General features: G+C 50.2%; 1 protein-coding gene across 1 annotated transcript; it reads left to right on the top strand.

Moving 5' to 3' along the window:
• The first annotated feature begins 4,763 nt into the window (after positions 1-4,763).
• Positions 4,764-11,766, top strand: PRDM14 (PR/SET domain 14). Its single transcript, XM_048286156.1, has 7 exons — positions 4,764-5,037; positions 5,131-5,399; positions 5,656-5,892; positions 6,066-6,336; positions 7,889-8,091; positions 9,385-9,486; positions 11,539-11,766. The coding sequence occupies exons 1-7, from the start codon at positions 4,764-4,766 to the stop codon at positions 11,764-11,766; spliced, it is 1,584 nt and encodes a 527-aa protein (XP_048142113.1).
• The last annotated feature ends 854 nt before the right edge of the window (positions 11,767-12,620 follow it).

Below are 12,620 nucleotides of genomic sequence, written 5' to 3'. Positions count from 1 at the left end.
AATGCCCAAGGGACAATTGTGTGCGTGCTCATATTTGGTGCATCCAGCTGCACCAGCCAGCAAGTAAAGGACCTGAAAGCTGGTGTGAGGGCTGGGACTGTGGGCAGGGCTACTGGGCAGGCAGAAGGGCTGTGCCCATAGCAAGGCCACCCATGAACCAGTGTGTGCTTGTGAACCTACAGAGGGGGGGCAGGATGTGCTTTCATCAGAACATAGAGCTCTACCAGTTAGAGAAGAGGAGGAAACTTAGCTGTGTTTATCTCACATGGGTACCACGAGTGGGTGCTGTTGAGGGCAACGCCTTGTTCATGGCAGTCTGTGTGACTGAACATCAGTCCTCTCTGTGTGTGCATCCTGTGTCTGTGTGTCTGGCATTTGTGCTCAGCTTCGCTACTGGGTGAGCCTGCAAACCATGGCTGCTGTCATTAGACAAATGCTACTATCTTGTGCACAAGGGAGGGTGAGCAGGAAAACCCAGTCAGCCAGTGTGATTGTCAGGAGCACAAGAGGCCAGTGTGCCCAAGGATGCTCAGATAACCCCCTGCTCCAATGGGATGAATGCTTTGTTACTTCTCCACCCCTGAGAAGCTGGAATCCTGTGGATCATTAAAAGATTCTGGCTTTAAGAACAGCAGCAGTTTGGGCACAGGGGACAGGCCAAGTGACAGTTTGAATGCCATCCGATTGGTATTTCCTCCACCTCCCTTGAAGTAAGGCACTAAAGGCAGAAACACTCCATGACGAAAGGGGGATTCTGTGCAAGGGAAGGAGCTGAGAGAGCATTCAGACCCTCCTTCCACCACACAGCCAGAGGTAAAGCTCACACAGCAGAAGGAACTTTGCTTTGACTATTTCAGTTCATACTGTATATGCTCTAAACTACTCAACTGCCACTCATTTAAGAATAAAGAAGGTAGCAAAGATTGGGGAAACCGAGACACTCGTCCAGTCCCATACAGCTGCTGGGGAGGCGAAGCTGCTCCAACTACTGTGATGTGCCCAGGAATTTCTCTCAAGGAGATGTTCCTGAGAAAGACAGAGGAGAAAATGTGGGGAAACTCTCCTGTTGCTTGAAAAATGTCTCTCCCATCCAAGTTTCAGACTATACTTTATCACTTCATTCTACTACTACTCAGGAAGCTGGAAGGTCCCACAGTCATCCTGACTGGAGTAATTTATTCAGCTCCCTGCAAACTGTTGGCGAAGTGTCTTTGAGAGACAAGAACAACAGATATTCCTGCCCTTGCTTGTGTCCACTCAGTGGCCCGCCCCAAAGGGAAGAGAATTGCACCTCTATGGCAGGATTGGTTTGATCCAAATTTTGGTTTCCCCACCTTTTTCTTATACACGTATTTTTCATTAATTGTCTATTCTCAGTGTATTTAGAACAAGTTGAGAGCAATTAATTACTTTTGCGAAGTCACAGAGCTAACGGTAACATCATTAAAATGCTGCTGCATCTAAAGATAACTAGTACAAGAAAAGGAAAGTTGAATCACCTTGTTTCCCCCCTTTTTTAATAGTTGACCAGCAGAATCAGTTGCTCTTCTGCTACCTATCCTCTTCTATAGCCATAGCAATAAACTGTTTCTGTTCTGACCTCATCTAAATTCTGTGATTCTGTGAAATTGCAGTTCAGGTTATTTTCATGACAGCATCTGGTGCCATTGCTGGGATTCCCATGTCCGTGCTGCAGCTGGGTATCAGTGTAGGTGCTGGGGCACAGGGAGCTCACAGTGGGAAGATGAGCATCAGGGTGTGCTGTGGCACTGTGGTCTTTGGGGGATCACGAGAATGCTCATAGGTGCAAATTGTGTTTTCAGGAATGTGTAGGAGGCAGACTGCTTTAAACCTGGAGTAAGGGAGATGCAGAATGGGCATAAAATTGATGAAGAACTCATGATCAAACTGAGAGGCGACTGAATGCTATGCAAGCAGCCTGCAGGGATGTCCCTTGGTGCTTGTCTTTAATATGCATCCCCACATCACTGCAAAGAAGGAATACACCCTAAAATCCTGCAGTGGGGAAGGGAGCCTAATAGACTTCTCTGATTACTTTGTAATAAGACATAAAATCAGGGAAGGGGGGCCCTCTAAGCTGGGGCTGTCCACAGGGCTGATTGGACTGCGGGGGGTGCATCTGCACGGCTGCAATTCTGCTTCCCCACGTCCCTCCCCGAGGTCATGACTTTATTAATGCACTAAATGCCTTTAATCTTTTAGAAGATGTTAAAGCATCTAAAGATTTAGCTGCAGTATAGTGGCAAGGGTGCCTCAAGCCTTTCTCCTCTCCTGGATTCTGTGTCATCAGGCTTCTAGAAAAAGGAAACTTTTTGTTCCTGGTCGTGTCTACAATTTAATTAATGATGAGAATTTTAAAATTTCATGTTGTACTTACTTGACTTCATTTCTCCTGAACCTCTAATGTGAGCATCTCTCCTCCCCTAGTCCCTCTCCCTCGTCCTTTGCTGTGATACCTGGACACAGCATAGTCAAAAGATTCCAGATTATCTGGCAACACTTAAATTCTAACTGTAGCTCAAACTTTTCTATACAATCAAAGTCTTGTTCCTGTAAATCAGATTAGTGCTAGTACTACTTTTATGCTACTGATGCATCAATAAAGTCGTGTTGAAATGCCTTTTCCAAAAGCATTGCAGCATCAATTCTGTTTTACCAGTAACAGAGGTTTGGCACAAAGAAGAGAAAATTTAAAAAAAAAAATTAAAACCAAAAAAGACAACTGAAAAATCAGGCCATTTAAGCTAAGGGACTTTCTCAAGCAAGTTGTAGAAGGCTGGATTCCTACCTTCTCCTTAAGACCTGTGCATATTAGCTTCCGTGGTGTATCCAGTACTTTTGTCTGACAGAGGCTGGGATGGAGAATGAGGTTGTAGGTAGACAAACTAGCCCAATACATGTAATGCAAACTACAGAAATGTTTCTGCTCAGCTTTGGGGACAGAGATGTGTTGGACTGGCTATGGGAGGGATTTTGGCAGCTGAGAGAGCCTGGATCAGCTCTGTGTCTCTCTCCAGCTGGGTTGCGTGCTTGTGTTTGCTGTCTTAGTGTTTATATCCTAAGTGAAAAAATAAAGGGAGGTTGCAAATCAAAGCTTGTGGTAAGCAGGAGTTGCAGTGCCTGAGGGAGTGTGGGCTGAACGTCCTCATTCCCCCAGGCAGCCGGTGATTCCTTCTCAAACTCTGTTTCAGAGCACTTCACTCAGGCCAGATAAGAAATCAGGATTGAACAGATGGCTTCACCTCTGGTCAAGTGCAGGCAGTGACTGTGTCTGGAGCCAAGGGTTCTCTCTCTGGGGCTGCTTAAAGTGCTTCCTAATGCATCCCTTCTTTGGGATGAAAACAATATTTTAGAGAGGATCACATGGAGCTATGTTAATTAATTTTTATAGCATACCAAATATAATCACTGAAATGGCATCTAAAACTCCAGGAGCTAAGCCTGGCTGTGTTCCCCACTCCAGCTGTGTCCGTGTGCAGTTTTGCTTGTGCTATGCTGTGCCCCAGGAAACCTTTGCTGCCTTTCTCTGTGAGAGAGCCATGGGTTCAAGTCCCCAGGCTCTCTACAGTGCAGCAGAGCCCACCCTGTCCCCTCCCTCCATGCCTGCAGGTGCGGTGTCACCCAGGCTGGAGTGAGCTACTCAGGAGGGAGCTCTGCAGTAACACACCCTATATGGGGTTATTTCTGGGCTGAGGATTTCTCCATCTCCCTGCACCAGCAGGGATCACACTCTGCAAAGTGAACACCTGGGCCCCTAGGATCCTGCAGTCCCTTCCAAGTCCCCTTTTCATTGCAATTGTGTCAGGTAGCCACCTGGAAGGAAGGCAGGAGAAACCCTATAAAAACCCGGGATGAAACCACAGACACGGGAATCACCTAGCACCTCTGCAAGAGGCAAGGGCCAGGTGTCTTCCTCTGGTCCCATCCTGGGCAGGTGCTGGCATAGGCCTGATCATGGAGCCATGAAAACCCCAGCAGGAGCCCAGTGTTCTGCTAAGCACCTAACAGGAAGCCCCAGGCTAGAGTAAAAAGCACTTCAGCAGTGTCCGTGAAACCTGCAGGGACTGAGAGTGCGCTGCTCCTGTGTGCTCAGGCCAGTGGAGTTTCAGAGGTGTTTTCTGCCTTTCCATATTCAAACCACACACCTGCAACCCCCGAAAACACTGTGTGGGAGCCCTGCGTCCTGCTCCGCAGAACCCTCACCTCCGGCAGCAGGCGGTCATCCGTGGGGAGCAGCGCTCCCGCACCCCGGCCTCCTGCTCTGGGGAGAGGCAGAGCCCACCAGCCTGCGGCCGGGGCCCTGGGCCGGGGCTTGGAGAGGCGGCGGGCAGAGCCGGCGGTAGGGAAGGTGGGTCCGGGAGGCTGGACCACCCCCCTCCCCTCCCCTCCCCTCCCCTGCACCGACGTGAGGAGGGGCGGCCCGGCCGCTCCGTGAGTAGCCGTGGCTCCACCCCGGGGTAGGGGTGCTGGTCGGGGCAGCACCCCAGTCCGCCCCCGGGGCTGTGTGACCCCCAGGGCGGGGGCCGCCGCCCGTGCCCACCCTCCCCGCCCCGCTCCTCGGGCCGATATAGCCGCGGGGGTAGGCGGGGGCTGGCCCGCTCGCCCCGACGGCGGAGGGCAGAGAGCGGCGGCTCCCGCGCCCCCGCCCCGCAGCGGGACCCTGCGGCGGCAGCACCCAGGTGTCTGCCCCCCCCGCTTCCCGGCAGATCCCTCTTTTCCTTCCCCGCCCGGCTCTTCCCGACATGGCTCTGTCCCTAGCTGGCGAGTCGGTCCCCGGAGACGGCGGAGACTCGCTCGGGATGAGCCCCGCCGGCCTCGCCTCCTACTTCCCCTCTTTCCTCCCTCCCTCCCAGTACTTCGAGACGGCACCCGACTTCTTCCAGCCCCTGAAATCCCTGGGCGGGCTGGTTTCCTCCTCCCCGCCTCTGCCTCCCTTCACCTTCAGCAGGGTCCCCGCTTTCCTGAGCCAGCCACCCCCCCCGCCCCCCGAGCCCTTCCCCAGCCTCCCCTTGCCTGTCTACACCAGGCTGCCGGCCCCCTTCCCTCCCAGTGAGGGCTCGGCTCTCGGGACGGGGGCCCCGGGGTTGCTCTCGCCGCCCTACCCGAGCCCCCCGCGCAGGGCTGCCCGCAGTCCGGGCGCAGACGGGGCGGCGGGGCAGAGCTACAGGTACCACTTCACCGAAGAGGAGCTCAACGCTGTGCTGTACGGGGCCCTCCGGAGCAGTCAGCCGACCGGGAACCTCCACGCCATCTCGGGGCTCCGGGTGTCCCCCGCCAGCTCGGGTAAGGGGGTATTCGACGGCGGCGAGAGGGGCGCACAGGGTGACATCGGGCGGCAGGTCGCTTCTGCGCTCCCACACAATCAGGTGTGCGGGAGGGTTCGGGGACAGTCCCAAGGGATGCAGGCAGCCAGGGTCAAGGACCATCGCAGGGGGCACGTCGGACTTTATTTCCCTGTGATTTTCTTGCGTTACGAGCCCACACCTGGGAAAAGCCAGGGGTGATTCAGTCTGCGGCCTCTGTCGGGGAGGTAGGACCTGCTCCTGGGGGCCGGTGCCGTGCTGAAAGAGGGATTCCTCTTCTGCAGGGGCTGCGGACTCCTCCGCCCCGCCGCTCGACCGCGACTCGCTGCAGCTACCCGAAGGTAAGGCCCGGGACCGTCCGCGCTGCGCCCGCCCGCGCCGCGCCGCGCTCAGCCCCCTGTCACCCGCAGGGCTCGCGGTGCTGCGGGTGGCCTACGGGGACGTGTCTCAGCTCGGAGTCTTCTGTACGGACCCCATCCCGAAAGGAGTCCGCTTCGGCCCTTTCCAAGGCAAAGTGGTCAACACGAGCGAGATCAAGACTTACGACGACAACTCGCTGATGTGGGAGGTAGCCGAGGCACCGTCGGGCTCACCCCGCAGCCCCAACGCGGGACCGGGGCGAGGCTTTCAGCCTCCCCTCTATCGTAGCCTGCAAGAGGGGCCCGGCCCAGTGTGGGTGGTGGGAGCGGGACGTGTGCGGAAGGGTCGGTCAAACCTGATCCTGTTTTCTCTGCTCTCCAGATCTTTGAATACGGTGGCCTGAGCCACTTCATAGACGGGAAGGGCGCCGCTGGCAACTGGATGTCCCTGGTGAACTGCGCCAGGTTCCCCGAGGAGCAGAATTTGACGGCTATCCAGTGCCAGGGACAAATCTTCTACGAAAGCTGCAAGGAAATCTTCCCGAAGCAGGAGCTGCTGGTGTGGTACGGCGATTGCTACGTGCAGTTCCTGGGCATCCCCATCAGCTTGAAGGGCATGGTGGAGGGGAAGAAACCCCCGCAGCATTCCGAAGGTGAGCCTGCCAGCAACCCCTTGGGTGACACTACCCCTTATTCCGACGGACGTGTGCCTGGCCGGGATTAGATTCACACGAGGTAAAGAAACACAGGCATCACTTTTTTCCAGCTGTTTTATTTTAAAGGCTTCCCAGACCCTGCGATGAGGCGGTGGTGGGTGACCGGTTCTGCCGCGGGGGCGGCGGCCCGGCAGCCCCGGTCCCTCGGGTCTGTCTGCCCTCCCGGGGAGCCGATCCCCGGCCGCCCCTTCCTGCAGCATCCAGCACCCCGAAGCAGAAGCTTCCCCTCGGCGCCGGGGAGTCCGGGGGGTGCACCGAGGGCTGCCGGCAGCGCGGAGCAAGAGGCTCCCCTTTCTTCCGCCGGCAGTCCGCTCCCAGTCCGCGGTTCCTCGGAGAGTTTAAAGTGTTGTTTGTTCTGACGATTGCAAAACATCTGGTGGTCCTGGGCTGAGCTTGCCTCGGCCCCGCAGCGCCGTTGTTCAGGGTCCCGTTTTGGGACGAGATGGGCTTTTCGGGGTTATTCCAGCTTTGGTCCTGTTCCATCTTACGATTGCACACCTGACTTTAGTGTAATTAACGCTCTCAGTAAATGAGGCAGGCTGAAGTCGTTCCGATCCCGTAACGCCAATATTGCTTGCAAAAGAAAGCCAAATGCACTTACGCCAGGGTGAGGGGAGGGGAAGGGTAGTTCTACTTGTAATGTACAGGAAGTATGATGTTCTTATAAACAAAACACGTGTGGAGAAAACAGAATTGTGCCAATACGGGAAGAGCTGGAGCAGGGAAGGGATGGGTCAGCTGGGTGCAGCAGAAAGGGAGAGAAGCAAACTGGCATGAAAATTTGGCATGGAAAATTTTGTACCTGTTGTATTGAAGTGTCTAATTCGGACAGATGCTAAATGGTTCATTTCATCTTAAGGTTTAAGCTAAAGCTACTTTTATTAAAGACAGAAAAAGATGTGTAAACGTCTGAAAAATTTCCAGTGTTTTTCCTAAATTCAGCGGTTAAAAATGAATTGAAATACACACACCAAAAAAAAAGCCAAATAAACTTGTTATTTTGTTCGATAGTTATTTGAAAACGATAGAAAAGGTGTGCAATTTTTTTTTTTTTTTTTTGTGGGGGGGGATGGTAGGTAAAATTTACGGACAATTCTTGACAAGAAATATCTTGCAATGGTTCCATATGGGCAGAAGTTTTTATGTGGGACTCTGAGTTGTTTTTTCATATGTTTTCTTGCTATTTATGGAGATACAAGGATGAAATCCTGTTTTTGCTGAAGTTAGTAGCTAAAATGAATAATTTTAGCAGACTGTAGGCTCTAGTTTGTTCCCCTCCGTTAAAAAGGCAAGGGGAGCACTGCGAACGTTCAGGAGTCACGGCACGTATTTTGTTAATGATATTGCCAGCATCCATTTACAGTTGTTGCCCTCTTGGAGACTTAAAATTCCCCGTAGGGGTCCTAGCTCTGACAAGGATGCAGATTTGAAGTGAATCCCTTCTGCCGTGGTGTAACAGAGAGGTGGCACTTTCCCTTCTGCTGTACAGAAGCCGGGGAGAGCTTCAAGTGTGAGCGCTGCGGCAAAGTTTTTGCCTACAAGTACTACCGGGACAAACACCTCAAGTACACCCGCTGCGTGGACCAGGGGGACCGCAAATTTCCTTGTCACCTTTGTGACCGATCCTTTGAAAAAAGAGACAGGCTGAGGATCCACATTCTCCACGTTCACGAAAAGCACAGACCTCACAAGGTGAGCCTGCTCCCGGGTCTCTCCTCAGTCACTGGCTCTTCTGGGGGGACTTAATAAGTGGTTTTTTTGGTCCAGATAAGATGCTGACAATGTTCCTCCTCCTCCAGTTTCCCCAGCAGTTTCCTGGTGGGACTGCTCTGCCTTTACAGGAAGAGCTTGTCATGTTCAACAAAGCTTGGTTGAAGAAATTTAATGGATTTAGCTTAGGAAAATAAACCCCACGGTCTCAGTGAGAGTTTAAAAAGAAACAAAATTTCTCCTGGGCTTTTTGGGTGTTTGCATGTGAATGTTGCTCTTTTTCTTACACAGTGTGGGGGGTTAACTTGTGTTTAGAGGTGCTTGGCTCGGCAGGATGAGGAGAGAGATGTCTCACGTCTGTTTCTCACACCCCACCCCTCGGTCTGAGAACTGACCACAGCTGTGTCTGTGACTGTTGAACCAAACAGGGCTTAAAAGTTTTACATTCAATGTGAAGCAGACTTTCAAATGATGAAAGCAAATCTTTGAGATACTTTACTCATCTCCACCAAACACCTTGCTTCTAGCACCAGTTTTCTCTAGCAGCACTGGGGATGGAAAATCAGACTGTTTCTAAAAGCTTGGGAAGGGCAAGTCCTACTGCTTGAACTTGCACAGTTAAATCTGTCCTCAAAATTCTCCAAATACCTGTTTTATACATCATCCTACAATGTGATTTTTTTCAGGAAAGTATTTTATAACTAAAATGGCATTATTGCACTGTCAGAATATCTGCATGGAATTAGTAACAGATAAAAATATTCCATTAAATATGAGGTATTAAATACCATGTAATCCCTTTCTTTTTCATTTTCCCTTGCCTTGGTCGATTTAAGGTTATTTTATTCTTTAGGAAGTTTGTCTTTTAGGAATGAAAAATAACTGGAGTTTGATTTATATTTTTTTATTAAATGATTTTGCAAAAATTTTCATATTTTTATTGCTGAAGATCAATATTTTCCTGAAGAAAATAATTTTTATTGAAACAATTTTAACACAAATTATTTGAGATTTTGCATGATTTTCATGTGTGTATGTATGCATATGCACCTAAATTTGTTCTTAATACAAGACTAAACTTCCAGGTATTTCAAATTATTGCAGCTTAAAATTACTATTGTGTTTACACATGAATACATAAATATATATGCATATATAGATATATGTAAGAAATGTGCACATCATCCACATACTTAATTTTTTTTTTTTTAACTATTCCATTACATGCTTCCTTTTAACTTTATTCCTTCCCCCCCCCCCCCCCCCCCCCCCCAGTGCTCTGTGTGTGGGAAGAGCTTTTCTCAGTCCTCCAGCCTGAACAAACACATGAGGGTTCACTCTGGGGAGCGCCCCTACAAATGTGTCTACTGCAACAAGGTAAGGCAAAGCCTCCCTCTGTCCTCTGCTGCTCTTTCTTTTTTCTTTCAAGAAAATGCTTTGTATTTGAGTGGTAACCAGATAAGTGGGTGTCTGTTCTGGGCAGTTGTGAGGTAAAGTGACAGGGCTGGATGAGACTGAAGAAACAGGATCTGGTCTCCATCTGACATGGAATTTGTGGCTCGTCCCAGCTCAGTGATCTGCTGCAGAAATAAGGTCTAGAAAAGCTTGAGAGCATTTCAAATACCATCCAAGGCATGCAGCTAGATCCAGTATTCTACTTTTTCATCAGACAGGTAATTTTTGGTGTTAGTGACACTGCTTCTGGATGGCAATAAACAGATCTGGTCTATAAACTGAACCTGCACAATATAAATTTGTGCAGGCTTACCTTGTAACATCAGGGCTGTTGATGGGCAGCTGGGCATGGAGGTTTCACTTAAAAAGAACACAAACAGAACCATGCAGCCCTGATCAAAGATGTCCTCTGCTGTTACTGCCCATCACAGCAGGGACGATTCAGGTGAGCTCTCCCTGTGGAAGTGCTGATGGCTCTCCCAGCAGACAGCATGTGGATGCACAGGCTGCTGCTGGGTGAGTATTGGTAGGGCTTCAGGTGCCATGGATTGTCCATGCAATGCAGAAGTCCCACAAGCAGTGGTAACCTGCTCCTGATTTTGTAGAGCTACAAGTTTGTTTGTGACTGGCTGGACTAACACAAAGCTGAAGTGTTATGCTGTGAAGAATCCTAGAGGAAGCTCCTTTTGGCTATTATATTTTTTTGTCTCCCCATGATCCCGAACACACTTGTAGGCAGAGTTTAGGGTGAAATATCATCCTTAATCTTCTGATCACAAAAGGAGGTGGCAGAGCTTTATAGGTTGCTCTGTAAAGAGATCTCTAGGGACAGTTGACCAGCCCCCAGCCATTTCTGGTTGGACTGCTGTGGATTGGATCAGATTAAACTATTAGTCCTCAGGCTGCTGGATGCAGCTATCCTGGGACATAGCCATCATTTCTGAGGCTGGAAAACCAGGGTCTGTTTTAATGAATCCTCACCTGCTCCTCCTGTGCAATTATGATACTTCTTTTCCTCTTCTACAGTGGCTTTGCTTTTCCAGCTCCTTTGCTGGAAAGCAGTGGTCACTTATTTCGGCAACATTGTGAGATGAAAGGAACAGTGTCGGGTCAACATCACTATTCTCTCCCTAAAACATATTTTGGCCCTTGATATACATTTCCAAGGGCTTATGTATAGGACTCTGTGATCTTTTTGTGCTCTAAGGTTGCAAGTGAAAAGGCATCTGAGATGTAGTGCTGTTTGCTGTGAAAACTTACTACAGAGTATTTATTTTTTGTGGTCTGCAAATAGCAAAGGGCCTGAAATTGTCTCTCTTTGGATAAGAAAAAATGGGGGAAGCATGGGCAACTTCACAACATTCCTGTTGAAATTTTGATGTGAGGGTTTTATCCCCAAATGTAGGAGAAGTCTTTATGACTTTGCTACTCAAGTGTGCGTGTTAGTGGTGGGGGAACAGGCTGGAAAGTCTGCCTGCAGAAAGAGCAGAGTATGATGGAGCAGGGAAAATGAGCCTGTAAAAGGTGTATGTGGACTGAATGGATGAATTTTAGCAGCTGAATCCCAAGACAGTCAAAGGGTTTATCTTTGAAAATAAGAACTGAAAGGAAAGCCTGCATTTTGTTTCCCAAACATAAAGGAGCTGCAAAGCTAATTAGGGCAGTATTGACTTCTTACCTCTGACATACAGAAGATATTTACTGGTGTCTTTGGTCAGAAATCTTTCTCTGAGCTTCATCTGTCTTCATGGAGTCAGCCACATCCGTATAGCAATAGCTGTTGCCTTCTGATTCCTCGTTGCTGGGAGTTTTCATTCTTTTTTCCAGTCACCTGAGGATGTGAGCTATTTCAGGACTTAATTTTGAGGGCAATGTGCTTCGATGGGGTCTGGGTTAGCTGAAGGCGGGGATGACACATGTGAAAGCAAATTACTTGCAACTGCATCTCCTTTCCGATGATCCCTGCCCTTCCAGGCGTTCACAGCATCCAGCATCCTGCGCACTCACATCCGCCAGCACTCGGGGGAGAAGCCCTTCAAGTGCAAGCACTGCGGCAAAGCCTTCGCCTCGCACGCGGCCCACGACAGCCACGTGCGGCGCACACACAGCAAGGACAAGGGCTGCACATGCTCCGTGTGTGGCCAGCACTTCCCTGAGCAGGAGGATTACAACTTCCACATGAAGATTCATGCTGCTCATTAGCCAGGAGCCCTGCGGATGTGTCCTGGAGCAGCTCGTGTGTGTGTCGGTCTGTGTGTGGCTGTGTGCACAGCACAGGAGGTGACGCCTGCACTGGCTCCTGGGGTAGGTCTGGTCTCTGGACCCAGGGCATATGACTGAGCGTAGGGAGCAGAGTACACCCTAATGCCACTCTCCCTCTCCTCCCATACTCTAATCTCTAAAGGCAGGAGGGAATTCTACCTCCCAAAACCACTTTGTGCACAGGTATCACTGTGAGGAGCGTTTCTGCATCTCTAATGCACCATGTCTGTGGACCGCCTTGTGCAGTCTGTATCAAAGCTTGTGCGAGGGAAGTTTTTATCAGGTGCATTTCTCAAAGCTGTTTTAACCTGTTTGTGTTGTTTGGACACATGACCGCAGGTATGTGGTCTACTCACCCCTACCCTGTCTTTTAATGATGTTCTATTTAAATGTGAACTTCCTCAGAGAAACTGACTACTGGACCAACAGAGAGGTATTTGAAATCCTTCATTCAGCTGCTGGGACACTGGGAGCTCCAGGACTGTGAGACCAATTCTTCCAGAGGGTGCTGGATGCTGGTTAGCCCAGAGGGAGAGAAGTGGGGTGTGGTAAGAGAGATGCAGGCCTGATGTTTCAGCTAGCAGAGATGGTGGCTCTGTCTTCTCAAGAGTTTGGAGGACCAAACACAGTGATATTCCTAAGCATTAGTGCTGTTGGGTGGATAATGAGCAGTCAAGTGGCCTCACAGAAGTGTTTCATTGTGGACTCAGAACAGGCCAGGAGCAGGCACAATCCTAGCATGAGGCTCTTCTTTCTGAATTTCACTGAACCTGCCTGGTCCTGGCCAGGTGAGT

This window comes from Corvus hawaiiensis, chromosome 26 (genome assembly GCF_020740725.1).
Source record: "Corvus hawaiiensis isolate bCorHaw1 chromosome 26, bCorHaw1.pri.cur, whole genome shotgun sequence".
Classification (NCBI taxonomy): Eukaryota; Metazoa; Chordata; class Aves; order Passeriformes; family Corvidae; genus Corvus; species Corvus hawaiiensis.
Note: the sequence above shows the minus strand (reverse complement) of the source record. Positions and strands in the feature narration are given on the sequence as shown.